At 39.1% G+C, this 12,470-nt stretch overlaps 1 protein-coding gene across 1 annotated transcript; it reads left to right on the forward strand.

Moving 5' to 3' along the window:
• The first annotated feature begins 3,433 nt into the window (after nucleotides 1-3,433).
• On the forward strand, nucleotides 3,434-11,176 carry LOC144452719 (solute carrier family 28 member 3-like). The gene is made up of 11 exons (XM_078143864.1): nucleotides 3,434-3,547; nucleotides 4,807-4,950; nucleotides 5,922-6,205; nucleotides 6,713-6,854; nucleotides 7,253-7,444; nucleotides 7,544-7,705; nucleotides 7,979-8,241; nucleotides 9,136-9,304; nucleotides 9,662-9,838; nucleotides 10,350-10,530; nucleotides 11,085-11,176. The coding sequence occupies exons 1-11, from the start codon at nucleotides 3,434-3,436 to the stop codon at nucleotides 11,174-11,176; spliced, it is 1,920 nt and encodes a 639-aa protein (XP_077999990.1).
• Nucleotides 11,177-12,470: the final 1,294 nt, after the last annotated feature.

Genomic DNA, 12,470 nt, shown 5'->3' on the forward strand with positions numbered 1-12,470 from the left:
TCTCATCGACACAATCGAACTATATATCATTTTTCTGACAACATGCAAACTCATTCTGTCGCATAGTCAATAGTACTGATAGCAGAAAACGTACGTCACGTAAGTCGGGAGTCGATTCTGATAATGTCCCATCTAGAGACAATGCCAGAATCTGGTCCTGACTTACTTCGTCGTCGTCAAGCAGGACTAAGTGTCACGCTGAGGTCAACCAAATTTTTCAACAAAGACGGATCAATTATATAAAATTCAGAAATGGCATCGAAATTCATTTACCTGGTATTTCTTCATGTTCCAATTTTCACATCTGTGTACATAAAAAGACGTGGTTTGCTGTAATAATAATAATTTTGATTGATTGATTGATTGATTGATTGATTGATTGATTGATTGATTGATTGATTGATTGATTGGTTGGTTGATTGATTGGTTGATTGATTGATTGATTGATTGATTGATTCTCAATTAAACATATATAACATCTTTGCCCAGGATAACACAAACAAAGTAATTTATTTCCACCGAGTCCTCTAATAGAACCTAAGACCACTAATTAGTGGTCTGCGATAGAACGTACTAAAAGACAGCGGTCAGAACAATGGACTAAAAATAATGTTGAAAAGACCAAAAAACCAGTCAAGACTACAAATTAAGACTATTGGAAATAAATAAACTCATCATTTAATTATCAATTAATACTGGATAGTTATAAACTTCCTAAGAAGTCAAATGAGTGTCTCCTCCACTCATAGGTTCAGTATGAATACAGGAGGAAACTCTCATCGGGAAAACCTGCATTGTTTGGCAGAACCAAACTGAATAACACTCTTGATTACCACGTGACTAATTTATTCAAACCCTAGCCAAGAGATTTGTCTTAGTGTTACAACCCTATCTCAGGAAGCTTACCACGTGACACTTTTGGCTTTGGCGTGTAGAGCTTCTTGAGATAGTAACACCAAGACAAGTCTCTTGGTGACGGGAGCTTCTTGAGATAGCAACACCGTCTCTTGGCTAACCATGACTAGTCAGATGCAGTCAGCAAATTTGAAGCTGTTCTTGCAATTTTTCAGTGGGCAGGCAATTATTTCGATCGATACCTAGCGAGAGAGGAGCAAACAAGGAAGAGTTGTGGCGAGGAAGTCCTGATTTTGATACAATGGGAGGGGAAATCATGGAATTGTGTACGTCAAAATGAAGTGCTGGTACAGTGGAAAGCACAAACGTTTCCCTGGTGGGGGGGGGGGGGGGTAAGTTCACAATTGGATGGGCAGTGGGCTGGTAGGCAAGTTGCAACCCAGTGGGAGTGAGGGAGGGCAGATATCCTTCACCACCAGCGGGAGGGTACATAAGGACATCTATACATCCTCCGCACCCTATTACAAGACGTTGACTGAGAACTTAGTATCATTGGCCTTGATATAACATGATGGATGGATGATCGTGACACGTCAGATGAACGTCGCTTCCACTCAAAATTCCTGTATCATTAAACATTATCTTGTACATCTATTTGCGGTTCATAAGGTCAAGTTACATAGAACTCTACATCGAGGCGCCAACAATCCTATGCCATGGATGTATGGGATGTGGACTAACGTGACATTGGTCATGTTCGTCAACAGTCTATCATATCATTGATAAGGTGTTATCATTTAGGAAGGAAAGAAAAAGATACGCAGATTAAAAGAAGTGAGGAGAGAGAGAGAGACAGAGAGAGAGAGATAGATAGAGAGAGAGAGACAGACAGACAGAGAGACAGACAGACAGACAGACAGACAGACAGACAGACAGACAGACAGACAGACAGACAGACAGACAGACAGACAGACAGACAGACAGACAGACAGACAGACACAGAGAGATAGATAGACAGAGACAGAGAGATATATGCACAGAGACAAAGACACAGAGATCGAGACAGAGACAACAGAGAGAGATAGACACATAGAGAGGGAGAGAGAGACACACACACAGATGAACAGAGACACAGACCAGAGACAGACAGTCAGACAGATAATAATCAATGGAAAATATTCTTTGACCTCAGACGATGCACTGCCAATCAAAGAAAATAAAACAGATGTTGAGGAATTATGAGGGCATTGTGCCGATATAGGTCCATGTCAGTGATAATAATTGCAAAAAAGCTTTGAGCAGAGTAGGAAAGCGCTGTATAAAAACCTGACAATATTAAATTCTTCGAAACAGATACACGTACCAAACGTAAGCCTTGTCGGCCTACATTTTGCCTTCATTTGCATACAGAATGTGTTTGTTCACTGTATCAAGGCAATCTTTTGTGAAGTACAGATGTTAGTTCATACCATGAGGTTTATGACATAAAATTTATGTCACACGGATATGTTTACTGTATCCCACCTTTGACCACCCGCATTGTGTACCAAATCTAAGTTGATACAAAAATCAAGTGGTGCAGTTTTCATCTTCATGTTAAACGGGACCATGTCAGATTACGATTTCAACATTTCGCTGAGATAAAGAGCTAATGGTCAAAGTTCTAGAAAAAGGTTGGTCCTGAAGGAAAGACCCTTCTAATATAATTTTTATGGCAATAATAAAAAATGGGATTGAATTATGGGTCTTTAAGTATTTTTCTTATCTATAATATTGTGGTTACTATTGATAGCCTATCTAAATAAACATTTTCAGTATTTCATTGCGTTATCAACCACGTGTTATCGATACATAATTATTTATTGTCACCTGCTACAATAATTAGATGTGGCCTACTTCTGGCACATACTATCGCCAATTTTGACTGTCGAACGTACCAACAGATTTAATGGTGATACCCAGTATAGTAAAATAAAGTGATTGAGGTTTAAATACATGTGTGTGATTCTACTAAGATCGGAATAACTTTGAAAAAATATAGTCTGTACTTGATGATAGGTCGGGGAGGGTGTCACTTTGACCCTGACATTGAACCTGGATACTGTACTTCACAACTCCTCCTCAGTAAACTTTACTTCACAACCCCCTCCTCAATAAACTTTACTTCACAACCCCCTCCTCAGCAAACTTCACAACCCCATCTCCAATAAACTTTACTTCACAACCCCCTCCTCAGTAAACTTTACCTCACAACCCCATCCTCAGTAAACTTTACTTCACAACCCCATCCTCAGTAAACTTTACTTCACAACCCCTTCCTCAGTAAACATTAATTGAATAACCACCTTCTACGTGTACTGTGCTTCATACCACCTCATATCCTTGCCCATGGTTCGTTATAGATACGAGTATTGATTGATTACTGTGACATCTACATTGAGTGTCTGACATTGATGGCAGTATATATCAGAGAGTCATGTGACCGTATATTTGTTTTATTGTGGCATTATCTAGTGGATGCTCACATGCACGTAATACAGGGTCATTAATGAGCGAGATTTAGCAGAAGGACAACACGATGACGACACAGAACACTAACAATGAACTTGACACTGAGAAGACAGAAGCTGAGAAGATGAATTCACCTGATGACGTCATCGATATTGGTGTCCTCACCAACAAAACATCTGAGGTGAGTCTAGCTATGAACACATGTGGCGCCTCAGGACAAAGTTCAACAAACAAGAAGATGTATACAGTTTTGGTGGGAAACGACGTGCCCTACATAGAGATATTTTTTGCATGTGTGTAATCGTATGTACAGGTTTAGCATCACTGTTTCTCTGGTCAGGAATGCATTCATCACAGAACACATAAAAGACGTTTTTTCTCTGCATTTTTGAGTCCGAAATGATTCGTGAGTCGCATTGGACTCCATCATCATGTTGTGCATACCGCGATAGTCGTGGAGAGCCATGCACCACACCCATTCATATCACGGTTACCATGCAGGGGTACGATACGACCACGTGTGAATGTCCGTAAAATGTAAATAATATCACGGTCAAATCGTTACGCGCACATTGATGGAAGCATCATGATTTTGAATATTGGTGTACAGTTGTGAAATATTTGACAAAAAAGAACGAAGAATCCTCTCTAATATAATGTATTTTATCCGTTTCATGTTAGAACATGTAGACTACGTCAACTTTAAGGACTTCATATAGATCATTAGTTGTATGTTCAAACAATTATATATATTTATCTGAGTCTAGGTCCACCTTTCTGCCCAAGTGACCTCTGACCTGACAATGATTGAGTGGCCATGCAACTTTGTTTACTAGCCACTCAATCGAACTATGCTGACAGTATACATTCTGTACATGTCTAAACATATTGCAACACAAACAAGTTTGTATCGACTGACACCAAAATCAATACAATTATTGTAACATTTTGAAGAGTACTTCGCAGTGGCTGTGCTATCCTCGGGAAAAAACCTTATCAAGCTTTGTTTATTTAGATAAATTTATGGTCAACACAGGATGTCTTTGCAAACAAACCACGTCTCTCAGACTTTATTGACTGACAACATTTCAGGTCTTTACTGAGTGTAGTCGTCAATGTCTGTAGATGGATTGACGCAAAGGTGTATCAAAATAAATACGTTCTGTCAGCTGATTGACGATGACAGTTGTAGTGGTGGTGTTGTTGTTGTTGTTGTTGTTGTTGTTGTTGTTGTTGTTGTTGGTGGTGGTGGTGGTGGTGGTGGTGGTGACGACGACGACGACGACGACGACGACAAAGATGATGATGATGATGATTTTATTGTTTTGTCATTTTGTTGTGATTGTGGTGGTGGTGGTGGTGATGGTGGTGGTTGTGATGGTGGTGGTGGTATTAACAATAATGAAGTTAACAAACTAATTAATTATATAAACTTTTCAGGATGACGGTCAATACACTTCCTTGGAAATGAATAAACTACCTCCAGACGAACACACACCCTCTGTTGCCATGGAAACACCAAATGGAGATGTTTACGAAGATGATGTAGAACCTGATATTTATGAGGGAACAGGATGTTCCAAGGTTAGGGTTTTTTTTCTCTTTTTATTTGTGAATTTAAAGTTGACACGGTTGTATAATTTATTGTATATCTTTTTTTTTTTAAATTATATTGAACATTATTGCATGCATCTTAAAGTATATACTCAGACCAATATAGAAAATAGTCGTCTGAGATATACTAGTATATCAGCATTTCGCATTTATCGACTTTCGAGTACAGTCTGCAAGTTGAAAGCCCACTCGATCATGTTGATACTAAGAAATAACAAAATGTAAAATTACTGACCTTTATGCACGGTTTATTGTTATGTTCGATGGACTGATGCCTAGTGAAAACTGAACTTGAAATAGAACATTTGTTGTTAGTTGGCGTTTTTGAAATGATGCCCTTATCTACCCATCACATTGTAGCTATAGCATTGTCTGAGAAGGAGGGTTTATGAGCTGACGAAGCAAAACAAGCTTTCAGTGTGTGTGTGTGGGGGGGGGGGTATTTATTTATATTTTGGGAGGGGGCTACCTTTTCGAATGAATTCAGAAAATGGATTCGTTGGCTGCACCTGACTCTGTCACAGATTAAACAAATATGTGGTGGTAGTTTCGGCGACGACAAATGGTGTATGCGATAAATGTGTGGCAAGTAAAAAGGGAGAATTTATAGTTCATGGTTCCCAAATCAATAGGACACAATAGAGATACAATGTACTTTGGAACGGTAAATTAGAAACGAATGCGACGTTTTGATCCTTCTGCTACGGGCCTATTATACAGCCACTTTCCAAGACATTAACGCTGAATAAATAAATCTTATTGTGATCAAGTCCCCAGTAGATAGAAACGTCGCATCCCTGACCAATTTACCGTTCTCATGTAAAGTAACGATATTAATATTATATTGTACTGTCCTGGCAAGGAAAAGTTCTAGAAAAAAAGTACAGTGTGGGAATACTCATGCCACATTTCCCATTCCTTATTTGTTTGTCTTTCTGTAGAAAGTAGGCGACTACATTTTAGAGTTCTATGCATTGTGCGGTAGATATGGAGACCAAATCAAATGGACAATATGGACGATCTGTATTTTATGTTACTGCGCATACTTCATCTACGCATGTTATTACAATTTCTACAATGCACTCGCTCTCTTCATTTTCACCGTACTCGCTTTAACCTATTGGATCTACGCTGTCATTCGTGATCGTTTTGGTGAACAAATATGGGAACGTTGTCTCTCACCATGTTGTGGCGTTTTGGGTAAATATTGGTACATCATAAAATGGTGAGTGGTCCTCCCCTTAAACCCTACCTGTCGACAAAATGTGCCAACGACATCCTCGCTAGTGGAGGATACAGCGAGCTAGAATAGCACAAAATAGAAATGGGATACGAATAAAAATTAATACATTGTTATATCACCAGAAACGGTATTAAAGTTACTGGATAGTGAACACCACCACCACCACCACCACCACCACCACCACCACAACAACAACAACAACAACAGCAACAAATACTACTACTATTACTACTGTACTACCACTACTTCTACCTACACCACCACCACCACCACCACCACCACCACCACCACTACTACTACTACTACTACTACTACTACTACTACTACTACTACTACTACTACTACTACTACTACTACTACTACTACTACTACTACTACTACTACTCCTGATCCCGGCTGGGACATAAGGCTGCCACCAACCTCTGTCACTTTAACCAGATAGTCAATATTACGTACAATGAAGATGATACTTTGTTCTATTTTGTCTAGGCCGACATATATCATAATTGTAGTTGCACTGGTTGTGTTCCTGATTCTTGAAGCCAGGGATTATCCTCCGCAATTAATGTCAGCCATTGGGGCATGTGTCTTTGTGACATTTGCGTTTTGCTTCTCTAAATATCCCGCTGCAGTAAGTACAACGTTAATTATTAAAGAGAGAGAGAGAGAGAGAGAGAGAGAGAGAGAGAGAGAGAGAGAGAGAGAGAGAGAGAGAGAGAGAGAGAGAGAGATAGAGAGAGAGAGAGAGGGGCCGTAGGGAGTGAATGAGTGAGTGAGTGAGTGAGTGAGTGAGTGAGTGAGTGAGTGAGTGAGTGAGTGAGTGAGTGACGGAGGGAGGGAGGGGATCGAGAGAGAGGATACATACATATACATACATACATACATACATACATACATACATACATACATACATACATACATACATACATGCATACATACATATTTTCTATTTTATGCTCTTCCACATCAATATTTCGAATACATGTGTCCGGCTTTCGAATTCTGACCTATTTATCTTGCTACTTACAGGTTAAATGGCGCCCTGTACTATGGGGTCTAGCACTACAGTTTCTGTTGGCGCTGTTTATCCTGCGTACATATGTCGGTTATAAGTTATTCCAATGGTTGGGAGATTTTATCATGAAATTTTTGAATTTCTCGGATTACGGAGCTGAATTTGTATTTGGTGAAAGCTTCAAAGACCATTTTTTCGCGTTCTCGGTAGGTATGAAATAACTAGAAAGGTAATCGCTACGTAGATGGAAATATTCGTCGTTGGTGGCGCTACTGTTTTAACATCTGTGTCTGTTATCTCACCAGGTTCTCCCCGTAGTCATCTATTTTGCCTGTTTTATATCAATCTGTTATTACCTGGGTGTTATGCAGTGGGTTATTATCAAAATAGCATGGTGTTTTGAGAAAACTATGGCAACAACTCCAAGTGAATCACTTAATGCTGCTGGTAACATCTTCATCGGACAGGTAAGTGAATCGGTTAATGCCACGGGCAACATCTTCATCGGACAGGCAAGTTATAGAACCAAAATTCATGTATTTAAGATGTATATGTATGTATGTATGTATGTATGTATGTATGTATGTATGTATGTATGTATGTATGTATGTATGTATGTATGTATGTATGTATGTATGTATGCACGTTTGTTTGTTTTTGCATATTTGTTTTTCTTTCCGTAGGTTTTGTTCTTCTACGTATACCTCATTGTTTGAGTGGTTTTTTTTTCTTAATTTCAGACCGAGGCTCCTCTTCTCATCAAACCTTTCCTCAAAGACATGACTAAATCTGAACTTCATGCTGTGATGGTTGGTGGTTTTGCTACTATTGCTGGTAGTGTATTAGGTGCATACATTGCATTTGGTGTTAGCGCTTCGCATCTTGTTTCGGCTTCTGTCATATCGGCACCAGCAGCTTTGGGGATCTCGAAACTGTTTTACCCAGAGACGAGATTTGATAAAGCCATGGACCAAGCAGATGTTGTCAAAAAGATTCAGAAACCGTAAGTTGACGTATCCTGTCGTCAGGAAAAAAACATTCTCAGACTACTAGAAGACACCTTAACAATATATTCACTGAAAATTGTTAAAATACCAATAATTAAGCACTGTCTATGTAAATTAGAGGTCTATTTTATCTAGACGTAGTATATTCACAGGTAGTCTTGCTGCTAGACGTTCGGGCCTTCTTTCCGATACCATAAGCGAACGAAGTTAGCAGTGAGGGCTTTGCCATCCTCGATAGCGATGTTCGGTCGTGTGTCGTATTGTATCGGAAGAACATCCGAGGTCTAGCAGATAGACTAATTCAGGTTGAAATTGTGATCATATTGTGTTACCAAATTTTGAGTTGAATTCAATTGGATTCATGGATTCATTCATGATTCATATTATGTGTACAGCTACACATCAAATATATTTTTGAATATGTGCATTCATTATGGTGTATGATATTACGAGTAAGTTATTATATTTAACTAAAGAGTTTCAAAAAATCGATTCAGTTGCGACTAGTGCAGTGTGTTGGGTTTTTTTTTCTGTAGAAAGGGTCCCAGTTAGTCTGTGAGGTACGCCGTGACGGGGCGCCCTCAAACATCAGTATAAATAAGTTTTAAGATACCCCCTCCTCCACCACCAGTAACCAGCAGAGTTAGACCTACAAATATTCATATTCACGTACACTGAGTAAGGTATTATAAGGTTTAAAGCAACGATTACATAAATATATACTTATTGTCGTAAATCTACTTGTCGTAAATAATAACTGTCCTCTTTGCGGCAACACTTTCGAGAAAAATATGTTACGGCGCGTGGTAGTGGTTTAGGTTTGGAAATGAGAGGTCATTTTTGTTTACATTATTACATTTGATATTATTTTAGTGTGTTTCTGTACCTAGGGAGGAGAAGAACTTTCTAGAAGCAGCAGCCAATGGAGCGTGTCAGGCAGTACCGTTAGTGGCCAATATTGCCGCCAACTTAATAGCTTTCATCGCCATGTTAGAGTTATTCAATGCTTTCCTTGGTTGGATTGGTTGGATGGTAGGAGTACCACAGTTGAGTTTTGAGGTGAGATATCTCGAATAATTCTCGAATTGGAGAAATTGTGCATAATTAGATCCACTATTTTTCCCGAATTGCTTATATTTGTCTTCGTTCAACTAAGAAAATACTCGTGATCTTAAAGGGCCTTGTCATTACGAGTAGTGAAAACCCCTTAGGTCACAATTATTTCCGACTGAAAGAAGAACAAATATAAAATCGGGAAATATAATGGTGATTGGGAACGTTTTGACTCATTTCGAGCACCGCAAAACCTGTGACGTAAGCGAGAGTTGTTGTGACGTAGAACGACCATGGTAAAAATGTAATCATAGACAGTTTTGCATCAGTGGAATTGATAATTAATTTCTTTGTTCCACACAGTTAATTGTATCCTATCTCTTCGCCCCTGTTGCATTTCTACTTGGTGTTGAATGGGAAGATTGTCGAATAATCGCCGGACTCATTGGCATCAAGCTTTTCCTCAACGAATTTGTCGCTTATGAAAAGTTAGCAGAGCTGATAAACAACAGAGAGAATGGTATTGATCCGCAAATATCGGTAGGTGTGAATACCAATCATCATAATAATATTCTACAAAGCACCTTCAATAGATCGACAGATAGATATATAAACAGAGAAACATATAGATTGGCCGACATCTGTAGATAGATAGACAGACAGGCAGGCAGAGAGGCAGACAGACAGACAGACAGCCAGACAGACAGACAGACAGACAGACAGTCAGACAGACAGACAGACAGACAGACAGACAGACAGACAGACAGTCAGTCAGTCAGTCAGTCAGTCACATAACTATAGACGGTCAGTGGGGCATTCAGACATATACAAATGGGCATACATATGGACAGACAGACATACAGATTGGCCCTAGGCAGGCAGACAGGGGAGTTGGGATGTAAGTGAGAGATATCGACTTTAAGTTGGCAGGTAAGAGGAAAAAGTAAAGACTGAGATAAGACGTTAATAGTGATAAACCCAAGATACTGGTCCAACTGCATTGTGGCATATATAGCGATTGTAACAGTTTGACTTTTTCTCCGTTGTGTAGCCGAGGTCAGAGGTCATTGCTACTTACGTCCTTTGTGGATTTGACAACTTCAGTAGTATTGGTATCCAGTTAGGTGGTATGACACCATTGGCGCCCTCTAGAAAGACTGATTTGGCTTCCATAGCAACAAGAGCACTCGTAGCTGGCACAATCACATGTTTTATGACAGCTTGTGTAGCAGGTAAGATATATTTTCAATTCTTTTCCTACTTCCTACACGTGTCACATAGACAGAGTTAATCTCTCCACAACTGAAGATAATCACAAAGGGCAATACCATGGACAGGAACGGGGGGGGGGGGCGAGAGGAAATACCAATTACATCTTCTCTATGATCATATGTCATCTCCACCACGCCACCATGGTAGAGCCAGTAATAAACTCTAGTTTGACAAAGTCTGACGACCTGAACAGGTGATCATGAAATGTTACTCGTCGGTATTATATGAACCCTTGGTCATGATACAAAAACCAGTGATGTTATTATACCAACCTGACGTAAGGATAGAGATTGAGTTTATGATAAATGGACAGCCGAAAACTTGTTATTACTCCCATACGAAGTGATCCAACGAGCATTAATTTATTCATAATAAATTAACTCTCTCTCTCTCTCTCTCTCTCTCTCTCTCTCTCTCTCTCTCTCTCTCTCTCTCTCTCTCTCTCTCTCTCTCTCTCTCTCTCTCTCTCTCTCTCTCTCTCTCTCTCTCTCCCTCCCTCTCTCTCTCCCCATAGGTATGCTATACACTGATTGGGAAATTGCCGATACATCAGTAACAGAAATTTTGAATGGTACAGCACAGTTAGCATACAATGATATGTTTTAGAAAATCTACACCAGTCTACAAATATTATTGTGAAAATAATACGGTGTAGGGTTTCTTCAAGCAAATGTTGAGGTGTCTACGAATTTTTCTATGCCAGAAGGCGTAACAGGAATGTGAAAATTTCAAATGACAGTTTCCTATTTTTATAAAAAGTATTACGAATGCAGTAATCTAGTGAGGAAGTGTCTAGTCATCAAAAGACGCTGAGGGGAGTAAACCATGCAGTTTTAGAACCTTTAGATATTATTATTGCCCGATATTTTACAGCTAGGGAAAATACGAGTGATCTTTGGGGGAGGGGGTAGCTTATAGCACATATCTCAGACACATAGTGACAAAATCTTATATCACAAGGGTTTTATGGCTGAATTATTGTGGAATGCTACGCAAATATAATATATGAAAAGTCTAGAACAATATTTGCGATTTTTACTGTTGTTTGTATTTCGAGCACCGCAAAACTAGTGACGTAGACACGTGCTGTCGTGACGTAGAACGACCAGGGTATATAAATCCCCAGTTTTTTCATTTTTTTGAACGGGTTCAAATAGACGTGTGTGTGTTTTATAATGGTAGTGAGTTGACAAGTTGTGGTGATTGATAGAAACCGTGAATGTGCACGTGACAGATGTTAATTAATTTAACACCATCAATAATTTGTTTGTGCTCTACGAACAGACCAATAGGCCTTTCCAAAATTTGCCATGGTGGCGCTCTTCTTCCTGTCTGTGTGTACCTTGGGGGTATTCATGTTACAGGTTACTCAGTTCATCATAGAGCACTGCTGCTTTCCTTGATGTATGAACAATACGAAATACAGCCCTGATTTACACTTCTACAGAATACCAAGGAACAAAGCTCATAAGAACGGTACTAGGAGGTGATGATAACCACAAGCTGAGTGAGGGCGCTGTATTCTCAATTTCCTATTTGCAGTGTGGAATGGCCTATTTCTTGAATACCATTGACAAATTTACGTAGCATGTACTGTGAACATTGCAAGTTGTCACAAACACATTTGCATCCATTACAAATGAATTTGAAGTTTGACGAAATATAGTCAATACTTTACTGATTTCCATTATTTTAGTTGAGAGGAAAGCTCTCGATATTGCTTCAGTTATTATATATTACTACCAAACCAGAGTGACTACAGAGGTCCGGCACGATGTTTTTGTTACAAATTACATAAAACCAAATACATGCACTGATAGAGTGTACATCTGTCAATTTAATTATCACAACAAATTTACTTTCACGAAAAAGAAATTCAAAAAATGAGATGTGCAGTATT

The sequence above is a fragment of the Glandiceps talaboti genome, chromosome 23 (assembly GCF_964340395.1).
Source record: "Glandiceps talaboti chromosome 23, keGlaTala1.1, whole genome shotgun sequence".
Lineage (NCBI taxonomy): Eukaryota > Metazoa > Hemichordata > Enteropneusta > Spengelidae > Glandiceps > Glandiceps talaboti.